At 36.4% G+C, this 26,063-nt stretch overlaps 1 protein-coding gene across 2 annotated transcripts in view; it reads left to right on the forward strand.

Annotated features, from left to right (window-relative positions):
• The first annotated feature begins 317 nt into the window (after positions 1–317).
• Positions 318–26,063, forward strand: part of LOC306871112 (EGF-like repeat and discoidin I-like domain-containing protein 3) — a 191,286-nt gene continuing 165,540 nt past the window's right edge. The window contains exon 1 of one of the 2 annotated variants that reach the window (XM_079418814.1): positions 318–922. In XM_079418814.1, coding sequence (XP_079274940.1) covers positions 859–922 — 64 coding nt within the window. In that variant the 5' untranslated portion in view covers positions 318–858. The remainder of the gene's footprint in view (positions 923–26,063) is intronic. The other variant, XM_079418815.1, reaches the window with a different exon arrangement.

Here is a 26,063-nt window from a genome sequence, read left to right on the forward strand (position 1 = left end):
TCGTTTCGCTAGATAAGACCCTTATTCATCGTCTGGTATCGTTTAAAGCCCTTTGAAGCTGCACTGAAACTGTCATTTGGACCTTGAACCATTTGGGCCCCAATGAAGTTCATTATATGGAGAAATGTTTTCATCAAAAACCTTAATTTCTTTTCGACTGAAGAAATAAAGACATGGACATCTTGGATGACATGGGGGTGAGTAAATTATCAGCAAAAGTTTTTTTAAAAGTGAACTAATCCTTTAACAACAAATTGTTACAGCCATCCCCGGTCTCCCCTACAGGGCCACCCCACTATCTCACCTACAGAGAGAGAGAGAGAGAGAGAGAGAGAAGAGATAGTGCGATAAATCTGTGATCGGAAGGGAAGTCAGAACAGTTAAGCCTCTGTACCTGTTCTACATCAGAGCAAAAAGCGCATCTTTCACGGGGAGAAGTAAAACACACTGACAGTGTCCCACCCATTTGGATTTTGCCGTTCGTTCTGTGTATTGGAGGCTCCAGCAGGGCTGCTGGGGAGGAGCAAGGCTCGTCTTTATTAGTAAGACAGCGCCGCTGCTCGAGCGCTACACTGACCGTCTGCCGCGCGCAATCACCGTTTGATCGGGACCCGCGCGGAGACTCTCCGTTATCTCGCCGCGCGCCATTGCAGCAGAAGTGCAAGAGGAACTCCTGAGAGGATCACTTATTACATCTCCGCTGACCCTTCCTGGGAGAAAAAAATAAAACACGGACTTAACTGACACCTGTCCTGGGAGATACTTAGTCGAAGACCTTCGCGTGTACCTCAGAAGTTTTAACCGTCTGTACCGTTGAACGTTTGTAACCTTGGAACTCGTAGCTGCTGGTCGGTGAGGATGGGACCGTTGCTTGTCTCCATCGCCCTCTGCGTGCACCTCGCTGTCCCGCATCTCGTCAAAGGTGAGTGGCAGAGCGCAGAATCTCTGTTTTTGTGAATGATGCTGTTTAACTTTCACTTCTAGAAGAACAGGGAGACACAATAAGAAGTGTTATAATTCAGCACGTCACTGAATGACCTTAAAGGCTCGTTTACAACAAAATATTTGTTGTGCGTCTCTACATGTCCTGGAATTAACCTCAGAACGTACTATTAGTTGGAAGCAACTATATTGGAGCACAAGTCAGTTGCGAATATTTGAAATGTCATTCATTATAGCTCATGCTGTTTTTATTGCTCAAGTGAAGGTAGTAAGGGAGACATTATTTACACGCGATCCCATTGAAAGGCTGCTACGGCTTTCCTGATCATACTCCCACGGTTTTTACATATATGGCAAGCTGGTGTAATATTTAAACTAACTAAAAACTAACAAGCATCTGTTTTCTTGTACTAGTTTTTATGCTTTATTTTCTAGTAATCCAGTAATGACTTGTAGACATATTTTTCATGTTTACCAACCACTCCTTAAACACTAGTAGCTACTTATAGCCTGTCAACAGTGGCCAAATCAATACATACTAGACATTATGCATATTTATTAGTCTACATATTAGTACTTCATTTATTCAGTCAATTAATCAATCAATCAACCAACCAATCAATCTACTTTATTTAAAGAGTATAGATAAATTGAAATAGTTGCCCAAAGTGCTTATTCATTTTCTGCAAGTCATTGTCCAAATAGTTATTTGTGTCTGTTCCAGCTTTGTTTTTGTATGTTAATAAGACTTTAGTATGGAAGTACTTGCATGCCTTGAAAAAAGTCTGCAAAATACATAACTGTAAATGTAAAACTTGAAATAGGCTATATACTAGTCACTGTGATGAGGACACTTGTGTGAAAAGGACACTTGTCAATAATGGATTGCTTAAATTTGGGATGCACCAATATTACATTTTATAATTTATATCGATAGCTGATTAATCAGAATGATATCTGCAGTTAACTGATGCTGTTACTGACAGTTTTTTTTATCTATTTCTTGCTGTAAACGACACAGCTTGGCTTGAACTGCGTGTGGTTTACTGGGTCAAATAGAAACCACGTTAAAAGTGCTGTGTTAATGTGTTATTGCTTCAACCTGAACAGCCCTAAATTCAACACAAGAAACATTTCCTTCATGCAAGTTGTTGTCTGACACACTTTTCTGCCACCTTTTGATTGACAGAAAATAATCGGCCCTGATCAACAGCTAATAGTGTAGATGATTGCTTTTATCAGCCAATACCGATTATTGGTCAATATATCGGTGTATCCCTACTTAAAAGTAATAAAAAACATTGCTAATAAAATTAAAAAGCATACGTTAGTTTTAAGGCATAAATGTTAAAATAGCTTGCCACATTACATCAGTATTTTGAGAAATAGGAGGAGATTGATCAGTTGTCATGCTGGATGGACTTGGGATCCATTTACCGTAGCTCAGTGGATGTTTCTCCCTATTCTAATCGATCTCCAATCTTTGCCAATGTGTTCTTCCATAATAGACATGCGAGCGATGCACATCCGTTTGGATTCAAATGCGCTCACTGTGAGATTGGACAGGTTTCCTGTCTGATTCTTTTCATAGGGAGATTTACATCAACTGGATTTTTATCTTCAACATTGTTCACAGAGCAGCCAGAACTGCTGCATAACATCAAAGCTAATGTTCATTGTTGTCATGGCCCATGGCAAATGTCAAAAATGTTGTGTTGATGTAAAATTTGTCTTAGGTACTTTGACGTGTGTTTAACTTAATTAGCACACTATTTTTAGATTCTTCAGAGGTGATTTTGAACATTCAGATCAACATTCTTCTGACTCTTATGCAGTAAAAACACCAGTCTTATCATGTATTTGGCATAAATGTAGAAATATGGTGCATTCTATGGAAAGACTGACCCAAAGGAAAATCTTATTGCTCAGAGGTTGTGCTTTCATAGCTTCTCAGAACTCTTTCATATATTTCTCAGATAATTTGAAGAATTTGATGAGAAATTAATATGAGTTCATATCAAAACTCTGACTTTGATTGCAGAATTTAGTTTCTTGGCAAATCTGAGCACAGTTTGGGATTTCTTCTAAAACCCTAAAGAGGAGACACATTTGAGATTACTGGGGTTGTTTCCTTCTTGAGAAAAACCTGAGAAGCAAAATTCTTGAATTTGCTCTCTATTTAATCTCATTGCAGTCTAGAAGAAACAGTTCTTATGTGTGTTTTCTGCTCCCCGAGGGGATGAACCTGTTTTCTGAAAGTGTCTGCTTGAGGCTGCAAGAGCACTGAAGTATATAGCAATGGTGGAGCATCATTTAAGTGTTCCTCAAAAGCAGACTTTATCGTTTGGATGCCACTTAGAAGAATGAAGCATAGACGCATCGGTCCAAATTTTCTTCAGCTGATAGTTATGTTCCTGAATATGAGAGGAAGCCAAAATAATGTGATGAAATAATATATGAAAACAGGTCGTATCCTTGTTTGTAGCTTCCCAGGCTTCTCAGCTTCACAGGTCTGTGATTTTAAGTGTGCTTCCAGGCTAGCTGTACTAGGAGCTATAATTGTAACTGAGCATGGCCTCAGAGCCTCCTGGTGTCAACTGTGCTTCTGCAGCTTGGAGCTGCAGCCTCCTCCTTGAATAATGGATTTTTAGCTACAATACCTCAGGGTGCACTTGTTCCTTGGCTTAGTGAGGGAGTGGAATCATCAGTGGCAGTTCTTCTATTAATCACAGCACATTCAGACGTCACACATCCGACATGCTTCAAGGTGTGATTTGGTGGCATGCCTCACTTTCAGTCACATTTCCTTTGTTTCTTACACAGCAGTTAAGAACTTCATAGAGTTTCTTTACTTTCTATTAGAGTTAAAGGTAACTAACGTATGGCACTCAGGAAATTAAAATTTTGTGATAATTTACTTACCTACAGTACATGTCATTCCAAACCTGTATGACTTTCTACTGTGGAACTCAAAGAAGATATTTTGAAGAGCATTGGTAACCAAAGAGTTCTGGTTCCCATTGACCAAAAATACATCGGAATATAATTGGAACCAAAACTCATTTTTCTGCAAGAAAAATTTATTTGTATTGTATATTATATATTTGTATTGTATATTTTTGTATTTGCAGAAAAAAATGCAAACATGTTTGAAATGACATGAATAAATGATGACAGAATATTCATTGTATTAAATTTTTTTTTTTTTTTTTTTTTTTTTTGTTATTTTGGGTGAACTTACCCTTTAAATTAGTGTTTTTTTTATGTTAAAATATCACAGTTTAATGTAGGTTAACATCTGGTGGGGGAACATTTGCGGTCCAGCGTTTATGGAAACGTATATAATTTGCGGTCTAATATTTATGGAAGAGTATGAAATGTCTTGAACTATATCATATTTCTCCCATTGTGTGCGAGACTGTGTGGGAGATTTCAGAAGCTGCTTTCATTGATGCATGCAACTGTCGGGGGGCAATTACAAGCAAATACCCTATTCTCAGTGTCAGAGGCCACAGCTGCTGGCTTGAGTGAATCGATGCTCTTTAAACATCCCTCGCCTGGAAAGGCTCACTGTGCATCGTCTCATGCCATTTTGTAATGTTTCAGAATGCTGTGTGGCTGATAAAAAGGCATTTTGTTTATTAAGCTATACCGACTGTCTCAGGCAGACCGTGAAATAACACTGATGACAGGGGGTATGTTGCTTTATATATGTTCTGTGGTGTTGTTGTTTTTTAGGTTTATATATGTGGACATTTTCAAAGGTCTTTGGATTGGAAGTATTTTTTTTGACAGATGTTGTTGCTCAACTGCCGTATGGAGGCCTGTTTTGGCTAAAATGTATAATGTTGAGGAAGCATTAAAAAAAAGAAGAAGAAAAATTAAGCAATGAAGTCACATTGTGAGATATGATTTCAGAATTACGAGAAATAAATTAGCAGTTGCGAGAACTAAAGTTGCAGTTGCAAGAAATAAAGTAACATTTGTATAAAGTCACATTTTAAGATATAAAGTCACAATTACAGCAAACAATCAGTTATGGGAAGCAAATGCAATTATGTGAAAAAGTTTTACTCGTGGAATATGAAATAAGAACTATAAGAAATTTGAGAAATACATTTGAAAACAATTTGCAAATGAGAAATGAATTTGCAGTTCCAAGACATAGTCACGTTTGTGAGATATAAAGTCACATTTTGAAATATAAAGTCCCAATTACAGGATAAAAAAAAAAAAATCTAAATTATGTGAACTAAAGCAGAAATTCAAGAAATTAATTGTAAGAAATTAATTGAACATTGTGAGAATTAAAGTCACAAACAATTATGTGAAATAAAGTTGCAATTATGAAATAGGAATTATGAAAAAATACATTTTATAAAACCTAATTCCAAGGGGCTACATCTGTGATATAGTCTATAAAGTGTTTTTATTTATTTTTTTTTTTTTTTGGTGATAAAATATGATGAAATCACAATCAAGGGTACTTATTTCAATGATGTGAAATAAAGTTGCAGTTGTGAGAAATCTGAGGTACATTTGTGGGAAACATTGTGAGAAATAAAGCCGCAATTTTGAGATAATGTCACATTTATCCAGATCTAAAACTGCAAAAGTTACACTAAAGTGGAAATGGTCTATACCTCATTGTAGGTATGACTTTGGCTCATCACAATGTTCTTAGAGACAGAAAAAAATATTTATGGTTATCTTTTTTCTTGAATGTATTTTATAATGTAAGTAGTGTATCTCTGCACTATAGTTTAGACTTCAAAAGGCTTATATATCAATATTTATTGCATTATATTTTCCGCTTTGTATTGGGCACTCTATCTGTGACAGTGTAAGTATTTTATCCCAGCTTGAGGACAGGAGTGTGTTTGACAGGGGACCCATGTTGAGAGTGTGAGACAAATTTGTTCTGGTTGGTTGAGCCTGTGGGCCCTTAAGCGCCAGTAGTTCAGGTCTTTATCCTGCACACATGAACTGTGCTGTCAGCGTCAGCTGGCCACTTCATTAGAACGCCTTCCCAGCGTGAGTCCTGCATGCTTTATTTATTGTGTGACATTTGCGATTACATTGTGGAAAAAATTCAAAGCAAGCACCTTAGAGAAACAAGCCACTGTGGGCTCTCTGTCTGACGAGGAGACCATAAGCTGTGTGAAAAAATTGGTTTGCTTATTAAATAGGCCCAGTTAAGATGCAAAACGCAATCAGATTCCTCTTTAAAAATGTAAATGTGACCACAGCATTTTCCTAGAGTGAACTTTCAGAGAAAAATGCAGTTAATTGTGATTTTAAATGGTCTAGTGTGCTATTTTATGATCGAGTGCCAGTTGGATTGTTTTCTTAGTTAGGCAAATGACCCAACCCCACCTCACCCCCGCCGCGCCCCTGAGAGCAACATGCAGCTGTATTACACAATCTGATAGGCTCACACGGCTCATTTTGAAGGTCGCTAGGAAAAGTAGATAGTTTTGTCATTAGTTCTTTTTTTTCCTGCCATCACTTTCACTCTCTCTTTAATGAGTGTACAGAGGCCATTCCTTTCTAGATCATTGGTTCCGATAGGCTCACAGATCACAATTAATCATGAATGGGGCAACATGGCTGCTCTGGTGGAACAGAACTCAATCTTTCCATAATGACCTTCCGTTTTGATGAGGTGTCATTGAACTTTACTCATTGCCCTTCTTTTCCTGTACACTGGGGTGTAATTGTGCTCATCACTGTCTGGACTGTGCCCATGCAATCCTGCTAATAATAAAAGATGGATTCATTTTTCACTTGTTTTGAAAGACTAATGGCACCATTGGCATTTGTTGATGAGAAAGACTTGACCTGTATTATCTCTTGGTAGGGCACCTCCATCACAGGAATACAATCATGCTAAACAGTGTTAAAAATATTAAGGGATCAACATTTGGCTCTTTAGCATGGCCTATTTAGCCCTTTCTCTGATGATAGCCTTATATACAGTGGGACAAATAAGTATTTGATACACTGCCGATTTTTCAAGTTTTCTCACTTACAAAGAATGGAGAGATCTGTAATTTTCATCGTAGGTACACCTCAACTGTGAGAGACGAAAAAAAAAAAAAAAAAGTAAAAACCAAGTATTTGATACAATAGAAAAACAGAACTTAATATTTGGTATAGAAACCTTTGTTTACAAGTACAGAGGTCAGACGTTTCCTGTAGTTCTTGACCAGGTTTGCACACACTGCAGCAGGGATTTTGGCCCACTCGTCCATACAGGTCTTCTCCAGATCTTTCAGGTTTTGGGGCTGTCGCTGTGCAATACACACACACACACACACACACACACACACACACACACACACACACATTCAATAAAGATGAAAAATGCAAAAAAAAAGAAAGAAAAGAAAATCTAATTACATTCTTCTGAGGAGACCTGTGCCTGAACAGGTGTTATTCAGATGAAAGGGAATGTTAATGGATGAAACCTCTAAGTGTTATAGACCTCCTTTTAGAATTTGAGGAATTTGGGAATGCAATGTTATGGTATGCCTTTGGGACTATCATCAAATGCCACTGAGAGATTTAGAGTTTTCTCAATAATGGTGACTATGCAAGATGCCCAGACCTGTGGATCTTATTGCCTGTGGGACATTTTGGTCTTGGCTGTGTGCATCTAAAGTAGGTATTTCAGTAGAGTACTCTTTGTTGCTGTGTCTTGCCTTCAGAAAATACAGTAAAAAGCAAGACTGATCGCTGCAGAAAAACTTTTTTATCTCCTCTTACTGAATTGCAAAGAAATGTGAGCTTTTTGTAACAATCCAAGCATGGTATTAATAAATAGCGGCAGGCCATGAGATGAGCAATGACTTTTTTTATTTTGGCTGACTTAGGGAGGACAACATAGCTTAGCTCTTTGTATAATGCTTATACACCTACCATTGTCGAATGAGTTATACTGATTCATTCCGTAGCCTAAAATAATTAATTTTTCTGTTGATAACAACCCCTGTGCAAACCTCACCTGCACCCTGCGGCTACCATAAAAAAGATAATTACAGTGAACAAAGAGAACTTTGAAATTGTCATTATTTTAAGGAAACTTTAAGGTTTTCTTTTTATGCTCCTTAATTTTCAACAATCTACACTGTAACCTGTGGCAGGGTTTGGGTAAGTGCGAGTAAGATCCTTGTAGGTTAAAATGGATCATTTTACTGAAATAGTAGGATAAAAAAAAAAACTCCTACAAATAAAGTTATTTATTTTCCTGAAAAACTTGACTGTTAATATCAGTATATATTTCAAAGCCTTGTCTGGTTAGTTTGTGGTGGGTAAAAAGCTCTACTATAGACTCTAGTAAACTAAAGACAGGTTATTCAGCTTTTCAGCAGCACATAATTTATTATGCATCAGACACATTTATTTTTGGTTCCTTTTGTCATATTTTGTTGGTCTTTATGACCTATAGTGGGTGTAGTGTGTTATCATCGCCTGTGAATGAAAGGACATTCATAATGAGTGATGAATTAGTATAGCAGATGGCAGGAAGTCAGAATGAATAAAGATGATGTCACTCCAAGCAAATAACGCTCTTCTTCTCTAAAGGAAACAAATCATCCTCCTTTGGAACATACTGTATCTACCTCACGTGGCATCTGTTAACGAGGACCACTGCAGTACTTATACCGATGTGGCTAAGAGTGATGAGATAGAGGGTGGATTGGATCTGGATTGCTGCATACTTAAACGGTTTATTTAAAGCTGTGCTAAAATGACCTGTGTAGCAAGTTCACCTCATGTTCCCCTAGGTCCATAGCTCTTTAAAGACATTGATTAAAGTTGGTTTTGCAAAGAGATTTTTACTCTCAGATCTGACAACAGCGATTGATGGGTTCAGATAGTTATATTTGATTTATTTTAAATGCATGTAGATTATAAAAAAGTGCACTGCTCCTATGCAAGTTGTTACGAAGAGATGAGGCAGAGAGAGAATCCACTTGAACACACAACTTTGATTGAGAAGATACAAAACACTCAGATAATCCATCTGGCAGGAACCAAGCACATCCAGGGAACAACACAGGAAGCATCAACAACAACCAGCCCCACAAGTGAAAACCAAGCTGTTTAAGTACACACAGACAGACAAGCTCAACGAGATAACAAGGGGGCGTGGGCAGTTGTCATAGGAGCACACAAGGGTAACTATGGGAACAAACAAGCAGACTAAAGAAACAGAAAATAAACTCAGAAAGTGAAGACAGAGGCCGTTTCTCAATACCAAGTTCGCAGAGTCTGGACTTCCGTCCTTTCGAGTTTGGACTTGCCAAGTTCGACTCGGAAGAACGAACTCTCGAGGATGGGAGGACGAACTGAATTCTGGGTTATGGCCCGTATCAAGTCCGCACAAGTCACCTCTCGATGCATCCTCAGTAAAAGGGGCGGATCAAAAACACATCCGGGGATTTGAACTGGACTTGGCTAGATGTGAACTTTGAATTGGAACAGTACTTGGGCAGCGACTGATGACGTTTCACAAGTCCACAAGAACACAAGTACAGACAAGTACGCATATTGAGAAACGGCCAGAGACACTGGGCAGAGAACCACTTCAAAATAAGAGTCCACAGCATAACGCAGGCGACGGAACAGGGACACAAGCACAGCATAAGTGCATTAGACATCAGGGTTGTGTGCCATTCAGAACTAAATTGAGAATGTGTTTTGAAATTCCTATGATTTTTAAGACTTTTAATGCTGATTCAAACCAATCTCATGAGAAAATGTGACAGTTTTAGATGCTGGTAAAATCATATGAATTTGTGCAGTATATTTAGTTTGAAAATGTATGATTTGTACAAAACCTATCTAACCCTTAATAGGGTGTAAGCAAGACTGTATGCAAGTGTAAAAATGAGATCATACAAATTCGTATGAATTTGCTATCCAAAACATTAAATAGCTGCCATGAGAGTGTGTTGGTTGATTTGACAAAGCCTTGTTTGAAAGTTCTGGCAAAAGTAGAAAACACTGAAGTTTTAAAAACTTTTTAGTTTATATAGTTCAGTATATTTAAAGTATTAACATGCATTACCAGTTTTATATTTCTTTGAATTGCAGCTCAGCAAATTTATCTTTCTTTCCTTCCAATTCAGCTTCTTCTGCAATTCTTTTGGGTTCTTTCATTTTTTTCTTCTAATTAAATTAGCTCAAACTCCTCAAAAGAGGCTAGACAGACTGTAATATCCATCCAAATTCTGCACTGACTGCATCTACATACTCTTCTGTGCAGATATGCTCTGCTTGGCAGTCGTGATCTCTATACTACAGCGTATTCCACAAGTACTTCTGGGTATTCACCATCTCTCTCGCCTCCGCAGAGCCATGAATTACATTATTCAGCCTCTTTACTGACATAAGATGTAATAAGATTCAGATGCAGGTATCAGTGTCATTTGTCTGGATCGGAGTGAACTGCATTGAATGAAGGCTCCCCAATTACTCTCAGGACAAGGTTGATGCCATGGCGTGTTTATTGATTATCAAAAGATGGAGGTTTAATTTGATATTTAGATGCAAAGCTTCAGCTGATTCTATTCCTCATGCACAACCATTTAGTTTGACTCGCTGTCTGATTTTGAGGCTTACATCTACAGTCGTTGGCACGATGCGCTATGACTTTCACCGCCGTATTCTCTGCTCCAAGACACCCGGTGTTCACAGCATGCCATTGTTAGGCACATTAAGTACATTAACCACAGTCGATATCTGAGGATTTGTCTGTTCTCAGAGCCATCATCTCATGCTCGGTTCAAGGCAATTGCTTTCACTCGGCTAGTTCTGATTTAATTTGACATGTGAACACCCTTGAATGTATGTGCGCCTCTGTGAAGGTTCAGTGAAGAATCATGTGTCAGGCGCGTGTGTGTGCCCATATTTTTAGCATTTATTGTGTGTGTGTTTGTGTGTTGTTCATTAGCGTTCCAGTTCATTTTGTGTGTGTCTGCTGTGTGTGCTAAGCAAGTGGATGTGTTTTCTCATAATGAGGTGCTATGTGTGCCATACTCAAAAAGCTTTGAAAGCTAACCCAGAAATGTCATCATGTTAATAAGTGCTTCTTCACAAGCCAGAGAATCTTTTCCAGAAACTTCTCCAGCACTTTGTGCGACACCATGACTCTCCCTGCACACCTACTCGTTTCGAACCTTTACTCATGCTACGGTTTATTGACAGTCATGAATCTGATTGGAAGTGTATGTTTCACTTTAGCAGTTGTATTGGGGGATGAAGCCTCACAGTAAGGAACAATTATATTCAGACACACTTTGATTTTGTTCTCAAGCTGAAATCCTTTAACTCCATGTATACAGTGCCTATAAAATGTATTCATACCCCTGATGTGAAAATCTTGTCGCATCATACCCAAAAATGATCTGAGGCTGTAAAGGTGCTTCGGTAACACTTTATTTCGATAGTCAGCTTTAGACATTCTACTAACAGTAAGTAACTTTGCAACTACATGCCAACTAGCAGTCATTAGAGTATTAGTAGACTGTCTGCATAATATCTTCTAACACTTTATTTTGATGGGTCCACAACATACAACATACTGACTATCAGAAACTTTGCAAGTATATGTTAACTTACTCTACTAACCCTAAACCTACCCTACTGAGAGTTAATAGACATGTAGTTGCAAATTAATGAGAATTAGTTGACATGTAGTTACAAAGTTACTTATAGTTGGTAGAATGTCTAATGTGGACTAAGCTTTTTTTAATAAATTTGCAAAGTTGTGACAATTTTGTTTTTGCTTTGTCATTATAGTGTATGGAGTGTAGATTGATGTGGGGAAAAAGTAATTTAAAGCAGTTTAACATAAGGCAAAATGTGAAAAAAATGCACTGTAAATATATATGTGCATATATAAAATGTATTACAATGCCATCAGAATTAGTTTTTGTTACTTTTCAAATGTATGGATCCAAGCCATATAAGCATATCATATTCAGGTTATCATATATAATTACAACTATACAATTGAATTCAAACAATTCTGCAATTTTTTTTTTTAAAGGGGTCATTGGATGCCCATTTTCCACAAGTTGATATGATTCTTTAGGGTCTTAATGAAAAGTCTATAACATACTTTGGTTAACATTTCTCAATGGTAGACTAAAAAACACCCTTTTTACCCTGTCAGAATCAGCTCTGTTTTCAGCAAGCTCCTTTTAGTCAGTGTCGCTTTAAATTTTAATGAGCTCTGCTGACCCAGCCCCTCTCTTACATGGGATGATTCCTTGGAACTTCAGCCACAAAACTGGCTAACTAGCACATTATTAGGAAAGGCGATTTGCAAAGATTCATAAAAAACCCCTTATACTAACTTCTTCTGTAGTTGAATCTGGATCACGAATGATCTGCACGAACATGGACACATTTAGGCAGATGGGGGATCGGCACATACCCTTCAAAAACTAAAGTAATGTTAATCTTCTGCGTCTTCCGTGGCTCAGATGTCGGGAGTAAATGACGACTGTTATATTAATTTTTATTTCCAACAACAAAACACCTCAATCACTTAATCGGAGTTAAGTGCACCAGTGTCGACACAATGGTAGACAGCTCACACAGCTCAATCAGGGCGGGTCTAATGTAAGACGGCCTTGTCAAGCAACTATCGTGGGAGCGGCCTGCGCAGAACTATGTCATTCTGACAGGAATCTCAGAACAGCCTGATTTGAGAAAGGGGATTTAAAAAAAATATATAAAAAAAACACTGGGTGGATTTTTAACATTATAGGATGGATGTGTATACACACTTCCAACACAAATTTATGTTCAAACAACTTGTAAAGTGAATTTTGCATCCAATGACCCTTTTAAATAAAGATAATATACTTGTTTACCAGAGATAAGTGTTTTTGCTTTATATTTAATATGAGGTGCATTAGGAAAACCAAAGAAATTCAAGGTAAATATCACGTGTGGTCTGAATATTTTTATTGTATGTCATTTGCAATCAAGATGTCATTTTATGTCATTTTTTTTCAATTTCTGTTTTGTTTTTGTTGTTTTTTCAAAATGCAATTTACAATTACATGTATAGAATTCTGCAAACACAATACATATTTTGAGGAAATTACATTGTAGTGGGAGTTTTCATTACTTTCAGAAAAGAATAATACAAAAAAGGCAGAATTTGCCTTTGATTGTTGGGCATTGTCAGTGGACTAATGAAATAATCCAGCGAGCGTGAAATATATGATTCAAGAGACTTCATTCTCTAAGTCCACAGGGCCAAATGTGTCCATAGGAACACGGACCATAAGTCAGGTTGTCACTTCCCATGTGATGCATTAAAACACCAAACAAATGTTGGAGAAATTCAAGAAGATTCAATTCGGGTAACCGTCGAGACTGGCGCAATCACAACCCCTGGAGACTGGAGCAGAGAGTTTGTGAAGAGTTGTCCAGCTGTTAGACATTTCATTCACCATTCATTCTCATGAGCCGAGACTGTGACACTCTGTGAAACCACAAGAGCTCCTAAAAACAGACTCAAGGAGCGGATGGAGTAGGATAGTTTGGAGTCTTTTGTCTCCGTTGTTGTCCAGATGGGTTTGACACAGAGTGTAATTGGATGAAAGGTTATAGCTTCGTGCACCAGCTCATGATGATTCGAGAAATGCTTGAAATTCAAAACAAGTTGCAGGAGCTTGCTGAGGGGGTTGGCAGCATTCCTTTTTGAAGTATGAACAGGTTTTTAGAAAACACCTGTTTCCTCCTGGAGACTGAAACATTTGGCTTTAAAATCATTAGACTCAATTTTGCAACAGGCAGTGTGTGTGTTCGTACACTACTGTATATAAAAGCATTTGTGTAAGAACAAACTAAATCTTTTCATGCAAATGCATTTAAATGAGTCTAAACCTAAAATAACATTTCTTAAGACACTTGCCAATATATTATGCAGCATTAGTAAAGGTTATCACAATTATTATCTAAACTGTATGGAATCAGAAAGGTTGTTTGTATAGTAATACAGAGAGAAATTAATATCATATGTGGCTCAGAGAAAAATAATCTCGTCATCCAAGAATGCTTTATTTGGAGTGCTTTACAAAGGTTGCATTTAGGTCAGTGCTTTTAATGCTGAATTGAGTGTTTAATTGATCATGAATCTGTTTGTGGCACTGAATTGTGGATAATTAATTTCAGCTATGATAGTTCATTATGAATTCAGGTGATAGAAACTCAATGCACTGGCCTTGTTGGAAGCGATATGATGTTATTTACTCATTATTTATGAAACATTTTGGTCCATCCGCACCCGCTTTCTGTTCTGTATTGCCGCTGAGGTTTTTGTACGACTGGAATGTTTTGGCCGATTTCACCTCGACTACATTTCCATATCCTCTCTCTTTCATTTGCCTAATTAAATGAATAAATATGCATTCAGCTTTCCAACCAGTTTACAACTCACGGTTGTTTTCATTTTTCTCAATAGGCTGCTGCATAAATAAACAAGAGTATAATTTCTACCGCGCATTTTATTAATCTGTTGCACGTGTGTATCAGGAATAGGGTGAATAGTGAAAATAAGAACTGTTTCTTATTCAGTATTGGAATTGTGTTTAGTTCCATTAATATCTTTAACACATACATTCTTCTGCAGATTGTTATTTTTAACTAAAACTATTAAAATTATTAAAACTATTTATCATAGTTGAAATAAAGCTAAAACAAAACAAATGATACGATAATAAATTTAAGCTGATATAAGTTAAGGCTTTTTAGTAATTGAACAAAATTAACTAAAAGTAAACTGAAATAAGAATAAATTAAAGCTCAATGGTAGGGATGCAGCGGTATGAAAATTTCTTATCACGAATATAGTGACCAAAATGATCACTGTTATCAGTATTATTACAGTATTGTTAAAATGTGATTAAAATGTTCAAAAAGTACTGACACGCGAATCGTTTCGCCAAGTTTTATATTTAAAATGACAAACAACAACTTTGCATAATCACTAAAACAATACTGTAACATTGCCAATGATGTCTGGATTTTAAATGACAACATGACTGACAACAGTTTATCTAATAGCATGTTCAAATATCTAATGTAAATTTTAAAACAAAGGTTTGAAAAAGTTTCATCGAAAGGTAAACCTCAAATTTCAGCCTTTAAATAAAGAAAAGGCTTCGGTCAAAATGATAATTGATTACTAAATGATATGTATTTTATCGCTCCATAAATAATTCTAGATAACTTATCTGAATTGTTTAAATGTGTAGAATCCACATAAGCCAGCCCGGTCTCATGAAAATGCTTATAAATAGTAAATAAAAACGAAAACCCGTGGCACTGATATGCAAAAATGGACTTTGGCGTGCATATAATATGCAGTTTTCGCATGCATATGGTACAAAATTTGTTGGCATGCATCAAGGTTATTATAGTTTTGAATTTTTAAATTAGTTTTATTTTTATATCGTTTTCAATTTTGCTATAAAATTCAGTTTAGTTTTTATTAGTTTCATTCATATTTTTGTTAGTTTTAGTTTAGTTTTTATTTAGTTTAGTTTCAGTTTCAAGTTGCGCTTAATGTCATATCTGATGGTGTGTTGAAATATTTTATATGAAAATAAATGTAGCATAATTTGTTTATAGTAGATGTCTTTTTTCTTATTTAACCATAATCATGATATTGTAACTGTCGTGTCTTGCGCACACTTTTCTGTGAACAGCCGCGCATAGATCATAACTGGGTCTAATGAAATTCAATAATAACACAATCGTATTTAACAGTAAAGGCCCATATTTTAATATGTTCTTTTCTTTATTTATGAAGAATTATTAGCGTGTGCATGATGTGATTTAGCCTATGCATATTTGTTCAAAAGCCTGGCAGAGTGATCATGTTGCTAGAAGTTTTGTATTGTTTACAGAAAGGATGTGCATTCTCATCTTTTTTTCTGTTAACTATCATGTTGCGCTGCGTGTCTGTTTTTCTTCAAAGCACCAACTTAGAATGCCTAATGTTGGTTTGATTGCTTGTGTTACATGAGAAAATAATGTTGCCCACCTGATGTTGTAGATTAATGCGGGTGCGGTTCGGCTCGCGACTCGCAGTCTTTATGTCAAACGGTTCTGGGGTGCGTTTCCCAAAAGCAACTATGGTTGCAAGTTACGTCGTTACCAATAGAGTACAATGGGACTTAACACCATAGTTAGCTAACGATGCTTTTGGGAAACGCACCGCTGGTCTGGTACAGAATTAAATTAGTGCTGCTGTCGGATAATGGGTGTTCTGTTAAGTACCACTGGTGCACGTTTACCAAACAGGACCCGTGCTTTAAACTGCTTTGCGTTTCTCCGACAGATAACCCCATGTGCGTGATGCGTCATTTACAGGTGTTTCCCTAAACCGTCACACAACTCTGTATATTTTTCCACCAAGGGGAGAGAATGTAATAATTACGAAAACGATTATTTATTTTTGTTAACCTGTTAGCCTGCACCAGAGCGACCTCGCACTGAACGCTCTTTGTTTGCATGTGTCATTGTTTTCTAATAGAATAAATGAAACGGGACAAAGTTAATCTTGTCAAACTCTATATCATTCTGAGGGTCTAAGCCTCAAGCATCGACGACAGATCGCTGTTTTTCGATGGAAAGCTTATAAGGAATGAGTGGCACAAATTTGCTACATTTGTGTAAGCAGTACACATCCAAACACGCAGAGTAAAAAAGCCGTACGTACCTTTATCATTGTAATAACGAGCCACAAACGCGTCCACTGCTGAAATCCCAGTTTAGTTAGAGAGGTAAGGGTCCACAGAAAAACATCCCAGCGAGCACTTTTAGTCCAGCGAAACAATAACGTTGTAATAAGGATGAATATTCCTTTGTTTACGTTTCATTTCTTCAGAGAGTTATTGTTCGCGTCCGTTATGGAATAAATTACGCTCAAAAACAGCGTCTTGGTGGTAAAAAAACAAAACGATTTTGTAGAATACGGTCTTACAAACATAATGAGACCGTCTACGGAAAAAAAAGTCTCAGAAAAGCGGAATATAGATTATTTGAATTTGGCGCTCCCTCCTGCCGGCAGTGACGCTTCTGTGACGCACGCTGTCATCTGAGCGGGGCATAACTTAGCGATCTGCTTTATCCATAAAAAACTGTTTTTTTTTTCTTCTACATTTTTTATATGTGTGTGTGTGTATTGTGTGGGGAATGTGGCCGTGTCTGCATGATTATAATCTGTATGGACGCACATCAGCGTGTTTATTAGCGACTCTATGACGGCTATCATTGTGATTCATTGATCAGCTATTATTGATTATATGGCCCATCTGTTTGATTATAATCTGAATGGAAGCACATCAGCGTGTGTTTACTGACTCTATGACCATGTCTGGCAATATCACTTCACGTCTGGCAGTGATATTTATCATTGTAATAACGAATAACGAAGAATACTTCAGTATACATACTATATACAAAGCATTTTTTTCTATTTTTTTTCCTTTTTTATTACTCAAATAATTATTTTTGTATTTTTTAGTGCTCAAATAAATCTGTATATTATTTTATAATTGAAAAACTATGCAGGAACATGTATAATGACTAAAATAGCTTGTATAATTCTGCAATCCATTTGGTGGTTATTTTTCCTCAAACAGGGGGGTGGGGGGACTATAAATAGTTTCAGAAAAAATATTGCAGGAATCTCATTTTTCATGGTATCTTCTTCAAATTTGAAATATGAACTGATGAGACACATGGCTTTCGATCCATTACTTTTCTGGATTGCTCCAGGACTTATTTCATGTATTTGTATATGAAATAAAAAAACATTCAGTGTGGAAAAATATTTTTCAAGGCACGTCAGTGTCTATAACTTTTTATCTTTTTGAGCATTATCAACTCTGGATGATAGATAGTAAAGCCCAGAGTCTCTTCTTTCCAAAGATACCTAATTTGTTTGTGTAAGCACACTTTGTCACAAACTGTTACCATTTTAATTCAGGTAGGTTATTTTCACCTGCGAGGCCCTAAATGGGGTTGAAGGTTAAAGTGTTAATTACTATTTTATTTCAGTTTTTCAATAACTGATGTTAGTTTCGTTTTGTTTTATTTTTTCAAATATTTTGTCATTTTTATATTATTTCAGTTAACGAAATAGTTTTTTCATTAATCGTTTTCGTCTTAGTTTTCGTTTACGAAAATAACCTTGGCGTGCATATGATACTCAGTTTTCGCGTACATATGATACGCATCTACCCCACAATCCTAATCCTAATCGTGTAGCATATACACGCCAAAGTCCATTTTTGCGTATCAATACCAGCAGTTTTCATTTTTACTTGGCATACTATTTATACGCACTTTCATGAGATCGGGTAGCATGAGCTTGTTTTTCATCAACTGGTCATTTACAGCATGCAAATTAAGTCGTAACTCCGAGGAGAAGAATGGTTGAGTAAATTGTTATTTTGCTTTTCTTTTCGCAAAAAAAGTATTCTCGTAGTGTCACAAAACTGAAGTTGAGCCACTGATGTCACATGGACTGTTGTACCTATGTATTTACTACGGTTCTGGACCTGGGAACATTTCAGTTGTGTTGCTGTCTGTAGAGGGTCTGAGAGCTCTCCGATTTCATCAAAAACATCTTAATTTGTGTTCTGAAGATGAACGAAGGTCTTACGGGTTTGGAACGATATGAGGGTGAGTAATTAATGACAGAATTTAAATTTTGGGGTGAACTAACCCTTTAATTCATCCATATATTAATTTATATAATTCCCTTAGTACTCTTTAAAACCTCACAGCTTTTCCTCCATGTTTTCACACTAAATTAAACCACTCTGCTGTGTGTGCACATGAGACTGTTACTTAAAACTGTGTTTAGCTGGACAATATTTATTTATCCTCAGTTGTTCAAATCATGGTAATCGAATACGGTTATAGTGATAATTAAAATGGTAATACTACGGTAATACTAACCATGGGGTATTTTATCACGATTTATCATTAAAACGGTAATCGTTACATCTCTATTCAATAGGATTATTTAGCTAAATAAAGCAAAAATTAACAAAAATGACTCAAGCACAAGAAATTGACTAAAACTTAAACTGAGTAAAATGAAAACTCAAAGTTAATTCAAATAAAAATAAACTAAAAAGCTAATTCAAAATACCAATAAGTACTATGATAGTATAGAAGTAATACTAAAATAATAGAACATTGGCTATTAGATTGTCTTAAATGGAGACAATGCATTTCTGTGTAGTTTCTCTCTGCGGTTGAATGGTTTTATAGGATAAGATTGCAGAAGAATTCAGCAAAGAATTTAGTGCTCTGACGTTTCTAAAATATGTAATGATGGTGTATTGTTAAGATCATTTAAGTGGCCAAATTGTTACTGATGATTCTGGGAAAGAACCCACAGTGCATGGTGGTACATTCAGACGTTAGCTAATCGGTAACCACAGCAGACATTCTTTAGATATGAGTTTATGTGTTTGTGTAGGTGGGTGAGTGGGTTGATGGTTTCGAATGAATAAGCGAGTCCGATAGCTTCTTTCCAGTGATGGTTTTGTATGGCAGGGTCAGACTGGAAGTGCTGGAAAATGCTAGCTTTGTGAAATTTAAACTAAAGAACCTTCATACATAAAACAGACAAAGAACTGAGTGCTTGTGTGCTGAACAAGGTCCCTAATGGGATAGCAGTGTTGTATAAAGCAGGTGCCTGCAACAATATTCTCTCATTTGTTCATTTTGTTTAGCAACATTTGAAAATTAGCAACATCTTCAGAAAGGAATGTATTCTCCTGTAACGCATTGTAATGCTCTGGCTAATTTAAAGCAGTCTTGTTTTCACTGTTATTCCTTTAGGAGTTCTGTATTATAAAGATGTGGTGGGAAATTATTAACTCTGTGTGATCTGGCAGTGTTATTGGTAACATTTAAATATGTTTATCTTATTTTGCAGTCTATGTGTATGTGTGTATCTACTGCAGTGGCTAGAATTCATCCGTTCACTGTGTTTCCCTCGAAATGATTAATTTTGTGTGTGGAATGATGGGGAAAATACCAATTTATAAGCCAGTCCATAGGACAGATCTAAAGAGGTTACAGTTATCATTACAATTAGTAGACAGCTTATATTTTCATTCTGGTAAATATCTGCTAGTATTGAAGTATGGAAAAGAAACTGCACTTGGCAGTCTGGATTGGTGCTTGTCATCGATGTATCTTACATTTTTCAGCAAGATACTTTAAATTGATTATTCTGATTGATTGTGTTTGAGTGTGATTGTTGGGATTGTGAGAAACATGCTGATTCAAATGGACTTTAGCACACAGTGTAGTGACCTGGTTTTGCAGTGAGCAACTGTGGTGAGCAAATTGCATTATTATATGGCCGCATTTGCGTTGTTACCAGATTTAGATATATTCATAAAAAACACAGTTAATGAATCAGCTTGTAAAACAACAGAGACAGCATGTGCACATAAACATGATGCTTTAAGCATCTGTAATTCATTCTTAGTGAATTTCCCCAAGAGTGTCCAAAATCACTTTAGAAAATAAAAAGCCCTGCACAATTAATAGTTAGTTTCCACAACTTTAATCATTTGTACTCTTAATAATTTTAACTAAGTTCAAATGTGGAAATTATGTGGCCATGATTTACCTGAACAAGGGAACAAATTTATTAAACCTGTTCACAAATCAATAATTTATGGCCATTTTTTTTTTTTTTTTTTGGTGATGCATTCAAATCATGTTAGAATTATTAACCATTACCAAGGAATGAAGTTGGTAAGATTTTGAAATACGTCTCTTATGTTCACCTTTAAGGCTGTATTTGTTTGATTAAATATACAGCAAAATAGGCTACTTCAAATGCTACTTCAAAATATGCTACTTCAAATATTATCACAATTTTAAATAAATGTTAAAATAAGAATCATGAGAGCCATGATATCCAATTATTTCCCCACATCATGTGCAAGGCTTCATAGGTTGACATAAGCACAATAGTAGTTCTACCAGAAAGACTCAGGAGATGAAATTAAGACTCAAAAGTATTTATTTAACAAAACCAATATATATATATATATATATATATATATATATATATATATATAAGCAGTATTCTTTAGTGCAGGCCCTATCTTTAGCTTGAATCTGTAGTCGTAGATTACAGCTAGTACTGCCTAAGATGAAGGCAGGAGCGGAGCCTACCCCAAGAGAAAGGTTGAATTATATACCCACCAGTCGAAGGATTTATTAGATCCTAAAACATTTAAAACAAAACAAGAAAAGGATAATTAGTCATTGTCATTTGAGTATGATTAGCATTAAAATTAATAGATTATAAGCAAGGTATAGGTTCTATAGAGTAGAGGAGATGCTGCAAGAGGCCACTGGAAGAGAGAGAGAGTTTCCACTTAGGCTGAATAATGATAGAGGCCGAGTTAAGCCAGATAGTGATAGAGGCCAAGATAGGCTGGATAATGATAGAGGCCACAATAGGCTGGATAGAGAAATAGTGATAGGGCCAGGATAGGCCAGATAGAGAAAGGGGCCGTGATAGGCCATACTGCGAGTTAGGCCACAATAGGCCACAGAAAAAAAGGCCCCGATAGGCCACAGATGGAATGGCCCCGATAGGCCACAGTGGGAAAGGCCCAATAGACCGTAAAGAAAAGCCGCAAAGGAAAAGCCTAGATAGGCCACAGGGGGAGATGCCCCAATGGCCATAGTGAGAGAGCCAAGTTGCAGTAGAAATACCTTAGTAGGACACAGTGAGGAAGGCCATGTAGATTGACGTAGCGTTATGTCTTCCTAGGCTAATAGAACTTGTGCTAAAGTTTTCATCTCTATCCAACCTTAGGTTTGTTAACAAATGGTTTCAATGCACTTTTTTATAGTATTTGCATGCCTTTGAGTTTTTAAGAGCATCTGATAGCCTACTTATTAAACTCTTGTAATATGATCCAACTTTTAATTTCAGTTTGTTTGGACAAGCAGACTAAATCCACAGCCAAGCGAGGCATTCACAGGTATTAAATAATGCTTTATTAAAAAAAGAAAGTTATGAATTATTCAAAAGTATGTTTTGTGTTGCCACCTGGCTGCAGTATGAGTTTTTTCCAGCCTTCAAGGTACTGAAACATCAATGCGTGTCGATACAGCTTTAATAAGAACACGACTCATAAAACACAAATCTGTTGTCTTCAGCTTGTGACAAATCTCTGTGTGAGCGCGAGTGTTTGTGCAGATCCATGTGTTTTGAGTGAGTGGCGCCGTTTGATCTCCACCTCGCTCATTGATTGAAACCATGTGAGCACCGCGCTCATGGCAGCCCACCATTAGGATCCACGTTTCCCTGCCCTGTGATTTCCAAGCACACTCCCCTTAACATCAACAAAGCCGGGTGCCTTGTAAAGCACGCACATGTTTCGGCTCAGAATTCACACTGCTGCTTTGCACAAACTGTGAAATAGACGAGGCCTCATCTGCTAACTAGTTTTTCACAGTAGCATGTACCTGCTGGTACCGACCCGTGGTGGACGCGGTGGGTGGTTGAGAAGGGGGGAAGAGTTGGCGGGCGCTCTTGCTGCATCTGTGACATCGATCAGCTCGGCATACCGTCTAGCATAGGAAGGAAGAGTCATCATCAAAAGCTACATCTGTGACAGGCGGCCCTTACGGACTCGGCCAAAAAGGATTTATGGGATGAGGTGGGGGGGATGCTGAAGTAGTTCTTATGGATGGGTGACCTAGTTGAGCAGGTTATACTTTTTCGAGAAGAAATATGCGAGCCACACAAGAGCTCTGAAAGCTGTGTGAGTTAAGACAAGCACATTAATATTTTATGTTTTAACACCCACCCTTTTCAAATTCACATCTTCATTTTTTGACCCTGTTTTTTCTGGGCTTTCTAATGTTGTTGCAGAATTGGTGGACTTCCATGTTCTTTCACCTGTGGTTCGGGCTTGATGATGGCAATTCATGCTGACTTTTACTTTGCTTTTATTCCCTTAGGTTCTTTTATTGACAACATCGACTGACATTACACATGTAATTTACTTGAGCCTGGCGCTGGTCTCTTCTCCCATGACTAATTCAACAGAAGGCTGTAAACAATGTTAAAGAGGACAAACTGGAGTCACAAGTCATTGATGCCTGTTGTTCTCTTTTCTCCTGTCTTTGTTTTACCACTCTTTTTTTTCCTGTCCTGAGAGACTAGAGAGACTATTTTTCTATTTCTATTCTTATTGAACTATACAGTATATATATATATATATATATATATATGTGTATATATATATGTATATATATATATATATATATATATATATATATATATATATATATATATGTATATATATGTATATATATATATATATATGTATATATATGTATATATATATATATGTATATATATATATATATATATATATATATATATATATATATATATATATATCTATATATCTATATATATATATATATCTGCAACCAACTAGCAAATAGTGATGCATTTAAGTCATGTCAATTATTATACCAAAAGTTTGGGATTGGTAAGATTTTTTAAATGTTTTTGAAAGATCTCTTATACTCTCTAAGGCTGCATTTCTTTAATCAAAATATAGTAAAAACAGTAATATTGTGAAATATGTTTAATATTTAAAGGTGCACTAAGGAATATTTGAAAAATGCTTTTGACTGCCGGACCGAGTACCAAAGCACACTTGTAGCCAATCAGCATGAAGGTGGGTGTGTCTTGTAATGATAGAGAGAAGAGAGCGCTCAATTTGAGTGCACAGGACGGATATTAGCAGATCGACTATAGACAGAGAGATGGCAGATAAAAAAAGAGGAAAATATCAGAGAAACAAAACATTAAAAAGAAGGATTACAATCAGGCAAGAGGTAGGACCCTCATAAATATCAGAGCAGCTTTCCAGCGGTGGAGAGAACTCAAGAAGCGGGAAGGCCTGGAATCGGATGCTGAGGTTACGTTGTTTTTTCTTCTTGATAGGTGAGTAACATTGATTTAGCTTTGTTTCACCCAAATTATTCGTGTTGGCTTTTGTTTTAATATGCTTTTGTGTCGTCTTCACTTGTTTCCACGGTCATCGTGGCCATGGTTGCATACATATGTCCGGGGCGGAGATATCAAAATAGGGGTGAGGTCCTATTGGGTTATGGGCGTGTTTGTTTTGGTACTTTCAAATATCAACTTCGTTTGGCAAAAATAGCTTAGAGCACCTTTAAAATAACTGTATTCTATTTAAACATATTTTTAAATGATGTAAAATGTTATGGTAAGGCTGAATTTTCAGTGGCCATTACGCCAGTCTTCAGTGTCACATGACCATCCAGAAATCATTCTAATATGCTGATTTGGTGCTCAGGAATAAATTATCATTATTATCAGTATTAAAAAAAGAATTTATTTGATGCAGTTCAAAAGAACAGCATGTTTGAAATTGAGATCTTTTGTAACATCACAAAAATGCCCTTATTGCCATTTTTGATCTATTTAATGTGCCCTGCTGGATACAAGTACTCATTTCTTTTACAGCACATGTGTTACCATAAATTTGTAATAAATTGTTGTAAACTCTTTTTTAGACTCCTACTTTGTGAGTTCGGGTTTAAAAAGTTGGGAGGAAAATACACAGATAAAGCAACAGTTACACACCTTCTGCCCTTTATTGTGAGTCTACTTTAATCTGAATTACCCCTCTAAAACTTCCAGTTTCATTAGGAAATACTTGAATGCAGGACAAAAAAAAAAGGGGGAAAAAAAGCTTTTAAGTTGTTTGCATGGTGTCTTGAAGTAAAGTGGGACAAAACAGAAAGTGCAGGCCCTGCAACTGGCTGTTTCAGCTCACCTACTTCCTCTATCATCTCAAATGAAGTGTTCTTGCTGGTGTAGGTGCAGAAATTTCTCTAGTCTTGGCTTTCTGTGGTGAAATCATAATCATTAATCATCTCAATCATTATCATGACAGCCAGTTCCACTCAAACAGACCTTTAGGCATTCCTCTGCAATACTCCCACTCGCTTTGCCTGGGGTATATGTGAAAAATAAATCGACTCATCTTTAGCAAACCCTCTTAGTGACCTGATGTATATGACTCTTATTTGTCACTCTGACAGTATTGGTACAGTATTTGTGCTTGTTGTAACAGTTGCCTGAGCACTTGACTTGCATTTGTACTTGTGCTGATAACTGCCACATATGCAATATGTCAGCTTTGATTTAGGTTACTGTTTGACAGTGTCTGCTAAACATAAATATGAAAGCATATCTTTATAATTTCAAAACCTTAATTAATTAATGTTAATATGTTGTATTAAGTGATATGTAGAGAGCAGGATGGCCAGTAGCTAATATAATGCTGATATACGGTATGATGTAATTCAAATTAATGATACTACTGTATATGAAACAAACACAAAATTGCTACAAATAAAAAAAATAAATTCAAAGTGATATTATAATTATAAATATCATAAATATAATTATCTATGCACTAACATAGTTTGGGGTCAGTAAGATTTTTTTAAGCCAAAATATATTTTTATTCAGAAAAGATGCATTAATTTGCTCAAAAATGACAGTAAAGAAATTCATTTAATAGAATATAGAAAATATAGAAATTCAGTTACATAAGATTTAGGATCATTGATCATATTAGGATAATTTCTGAAGAATCATGTTACACCGAAGACTGGAGTAATGGTTGTATTTAGATCAAATAAATGCAGCCTTAGTGAGCAGAAGAGACTGCAAACCCCAAACTTCTGTACAGTAGTATATACACAAATAATAGTCTCTAATTTTACTTAATCGTCTTCACCTATATATCAGTCTATCATGGTATTTATATGAATTTCAAATGCATCATTCATTTATGTTTATGATTGTGTTATGAACCGAATTCACCAGTCACTGGAGTATAACATTATTTAGTGTTTTCCTCATATTAAAAAGTAAAATTTGAAGAAACAAGATAAATGTTTAAGTTGCCATATGGGTTTCTATTCTTTGCTTGGAGTTGACAGTGTGGACACTGTTATAGCATAACAGA

The sequence above is a fragment of the Barbus barbus genome (assembly GCF_936440315.1).
Source record: "Barbus barbus genome assembly, chromosome: 6".
Lineage (NCBI taxonomy): Eukaryota > Metazoa > Chordata > Actinopteri > Cypriniformes > Cyprinidae > Barbus > Barbus barbus.